Raw genomic sequence first — 4,464 nt, forward strand, 5'->3', positions numbered from 1 at the left:
AACACATCTGAATTCAATGGCTGAATTACCTCCTCACTAAAAAGTCACGTTCTCCAGAGTCCTGCTGATGAACTCATTATTTGAAGACCCTCGTCGAGAGGAGGATGAGAGAAACCAGACCCAACAATACAGATGTGCTGAAGGCCAACATCTAATACTTCACTGGCCTGAATCTTTTGCTCATTAAAAAAAAAACATACAAGCAAATTCTCAAAGTAAACAAAAAATAAATAAATAAAGGTATGTACATCAGGACAATTGATAATGGAGGGATGGCATCAGAATTATGACTTGCAACAGTGGCTGTTTAGACCAAAATTACCAGTGAGTTTGTCATGGGGGCACAGGACAAAACCATGAAACAAAGCAAAAACAAATGTCCTTAACCTAAACATATGGCTTAAGCTTCTTTGTTTTAAACAATTTGGCAAAAAATTTTACAATGAGAGCAGAGGGTCACAGAAAGCATTTTAATGGTAACATCACCGACCGTGTGAGGCTGAGGGACATCAAACAGCCACCTTATGAGAAACCCTCCCATCATTGAAATGTAGCAAATGGGAAAATGAAAACATATTCTATTCCATTTTCTGTACACCCTTGTCCCTTACTGAGGTGGGGAGGTGCTGGTGCCGATCTCCAGCTAACGTTACGGGCGAGAGGCGGAGTCACCCTGGACAGGTTGCCAACACATAACATCATTTACAAGAAATATTTCAACATCGCAAAATCACTGAAAAAGTAAACCGACCATACACAATATGTTTTCCCTACAGTTAATTATTAATCCTGAAGCTTTATAAAAACAGTAAACAAGATTAAGTCATTCAGAATACCAGCGACAGCATTCGAGAACCAGGATGAATTTCACACTGTGGTTGTTACTGAGCTTCTGTGGTTTAACTTTGGGCCAGGAAGGTTTACCTGAAACAGAAGTCACTACTGAAACCGGGTCATGCTTTCCTGATATGTGTAAGTTCCTCAAAGAGTTTGGAGCCATGAAAGCTAAACTGGAAGCTGTGGAAACAAATCTGAAAGAGAAAAGTGAAGCCGTGGAAGCAAAGCTGAAAGAGACTGAAAGTCAGGTTCTGGTGCTTAAACAGAAAGGTAAAGTATTTTTTTTATACTGGCTGAGCAGTTTCACTGATGTTTATGAAACTGATCAAACCATTTTTCATTTATATTTTATCTAGAAGCATTGAAGGTGGTTTTCAGTGCCGGTATACTTGGGGATGCAGCCATTGGACCCTTCAACACACCAACAACCTTAATCTACACAAGAGTAATAACAAATTTGGGCAACGCCTACAACCAGAACACAGGTAAGTTGAGTTGTTCTTTTCAATAATAACTCAGCATGCCTAGGTGGGACCCATGTGGGGGAAAAGAGGGCTGATTTATGGACAAACCCCATATGGGTTTGTCCGCGGGTTCCACGATGACCCCACATGGGTTTGCCCATGTAGGGCCACAGCCCACATGGGCGCTACATGGGCCCTACATGGGTAAACCCATATGGGACCCACATGGTCTGTGCTCCTTTTCCCCACATGGGGCCCACCTAGGCATGCTGGCAGGGATTTAAGTTGCAATTTTTTCATACTCTAGTAGGACCGAAATATTGATTAAATAAAATTTACTTTACTTATGAGAAGATTTTGTTACCTGTCCAGGAGCAAAACAAATATTGTGAATTCCAATTTAAACACGATAAAATTTTTCTTCTTAGCTATGGGTGATATGACTATACATATTGTGAGGATGATAGAAAAGTGTGTATCCACCTACTTTTCTATAATTTCCAACATAATTTTATTACTTATTCAAAGGGCGTGAGCAGGGTTGTAAATGGGATTAAATGGTAGCATGACTAATTAGCAAAAATTAAGGCAATAAAAAAAGTTAAAAACCATTAAATGTTTTCTGACGAGGTATAAATTTTTTGAACAACTGCCTTGCTATGGTTTTTTTTCATTTTGTGTTAAATAAGGTCTATCTCCTAAAAATCCGGTGACTATATCTAATCTTATTTTATTTCCGAGTTAGAACCTGAGCTGTATCAGTGACATCCTGGTGTCAGTCAGTGTGCGGTCACGCCTCAGTCACCATGTGCTCCAGTGTGATGCTATCCTCTGGTGTGCAATACAGAACTTTTAAATTTTACCTTCCAGCATACCCAAACTTTCTTCCACTGTTTGTTGCGCACAAAGACAGTTTCTGGCACTATAACAGGTGTTACATCATTATGTTCCCTCTACTACAATGCCATATTTGGACAATTGTAGACAGAAAAAAAGAGAGAAGAAATTAACAAAACACTCAAAAAAAATGTTATCTCAAAACTTCTCCAGAAAAATTTACATTTCCGAGATTCAAAATTTTTGCAAGTTTTTCTTAGAAACTTTCAGAGATTAATCTGAAAAATGTAATCTCTGAAAACTTCATTATTCATTAAATAACTATTTCAGGGAATGAAAGCCAGTATGTAATATAAAGTTTTTTTGGAACATGCGTCAATAATAAGTCAGAGATTTTGACAAGGCAACAGCATTTATTTGACTCAATGTTTCCACAGGTATTTTTGTTGCACCTGTTAGAGGCATGTACTACTTGTCCTTCTTTTATCATGCTGGAGGAGAACACCCAGTGCATCTGTTGCTCATGAAGAACAATGAACGTATTCTGGACAGCTCTGATCACAAGACACTGAATGACGGTGCTGATAACGGAGGTAATGCTGCCTTCGTGGAGCTGCAGCAGGGAGACCAGGTCAACGTCCAGCTGCAGCCAAACACACATGTTTGGGGAAGCCTTTATTCAACTACTTTTAGTGGCTTTCTTCTGCATCAAGTCTGAAAAAATATTGATATGAGCATTTGAATGGCTTGAACCTACTGACCAGACAGTGTGCCAATGCCATGGTTAGTGTTCAAATTATAATTAAATTGAATTAAAATTATCTACCCAACAGAGCTTGCTTTCACATAATATGAATGCCACTCTAGACATAAAAAGGTTTGAATTTATGTAATTCTCTTTTTTTTTTCTGAATTAAATTGTATTTTTTTTATATAAATCTGAGGGGACATTATGGTTTGTATGGTGTTTTAATCTGTGTATAGATGGATTTAAGTCTGTTGATAAAGCTTGAATTGATCTAAACAGAAATTACAGTCAGTCAATAAATAAAAATATGCATTCCAGTGAGGTTCATTGTCAGATTAAAATGTAATGTGGTGTAATATTAAAATTTTAAATTTCATGTTTTCATTAAATGTAAGTGTAAAATCATAATTAAAAGAAATAAAGGCTTTCAAACATCCATCTGTGTGTAACTAGTCTAGTAATAAAGTTCCTGACTAAATGGACTTCTTAATAATATAATTTACTGACTGGGTCTGTAAATGAAAGGTAATCTAAGTAAATAAAAAATTTACTTCTCAGATTATTTTCATTATTTTTATTTTTATTTTTTTTTACCAAATCAACTAAAATATTACTAAGTGAACCTTAAACCAAGACCAGGTTGAACCAACTTTGGCCACATTAGTTGCCAAAAAATGCTGCCTTTAACTGGCAATGACGCTTACCTCACTGTTGATAATTAAGCACTGTTGTTCCTCCATACAAATATCACCATGCCAGTGTGGGTTTATATTTGAGTGTGTGGATTCTACAAAGACAAACAAACAAATGCAAAATTATAACTACTAATCTATAAATACTCTTTTCACAAAGGCAACCAAAGTATCCAATAAACATGATCAAAGTCTACCACAATGCTATGAAGTTGGTTACTTGCGATTCACTGACTTTAGCTATAAAATGTATATCATTACCAAACATAAATAGTAATCAAACCTGCTGATAACAGTCTCACGACAACGCATACATCACAAATGATGCAGGTCAAAAGAAAAATGAGAACCTCAAACAACCACGTTGAATCAAGCTTAGTCATAAGAGGCTAGCAGCTCCCCAAAACATAACTAGCACAAACGACCATAGTATTTGTATTTTGTGTAAATACACTCTTAGGCATAAAAAACAAAACAAAGGTCAAGCACAGACAGTATTACCCACTTCCAATGAACGCACACAACTGAGTAGCTCTAGTAAACGATGTCCATGTCTCAGTGATTCTTGAGAATAGGGACAAAACAGGTCCTATGGATAAAGCACAAAATTTGAATTAAATATACGCAAAATATAATTTTTTTCAAATATCTGACTAAACTAAACTGGGCCATGTGTGGACAACAATGTATATTTTCCTGGTGTTTGCTGAATATTTTTTTTTATTTTAAAGGCTGGTGTCTTTAAAATCCCTTGTCCTGGAGCAGAACTTAATACAATAGTTTAAAACAATTAAAGTAATACTAAGATAGTATATTATGAGAATTAAGTATAAGTAGTCATATAAATAATCATAAAAGTATCAATAAATTGAATTAAAAATCATTT

The 4,464-nt window shown here is 36.0% G+C and overlaps 1 protein-coding gene across 3 annotated transcripts in view; it reads left to right on the forward strand.

Moving 5' to 3' along the window:
• LOC106963104 (complement C1q-like protein 2) overlaps window positions 1–4,464 on the forward strand; it is a 33,009-nt gene that overhangs the window by 21,382 nt on the left and 7,163 nt on the right. Inside the window, exons 3-5 of one of the 3 annotated variants that reach the window (XM_015057839.1) lie at window positions 832–1,107; window positions 1,194–1,322; window positions 2,576–3,252. In XM_015057839.1, coding sequence (XP_014913325.1) covers window positions 861–1,107; window positions 1,194–1,322; window positions 2,576–2,856 — 657 coding nt within the window. In that variant the 5' untranslated portion in view covers window positions 832–860 and the 3' untranslated portion in view covers window positions 2,857–3,252. Of the gene's footprint in view, window positions 1–831; window positions 1,108–1,193; window positions 1,323–2,575; window positions 3,253–4,464 lie in introns of those variants that run through there. The other 2 variants (XM_015057840.1, XM_015057842.1) reach the window with 2 other exon arrangements.

The sequence above is a fragment of the Poecilia latipinna genome, unplaced genomic scaffold, assembly GCF_001443285.1.
Source record: "Poecilia latipinna isolate Pla-1442-1.1 unplaced genomic scaffold, P_latipinna-1.0 Scaffold1496, whole genome shotgun sequence".
Lineage (NCBI taxonomy): Eukaryota > Metazoa > Chordata > Actinopteri > Cyprinodontiformes > Poeciliidae > Poecilia > Poecilia latipinna.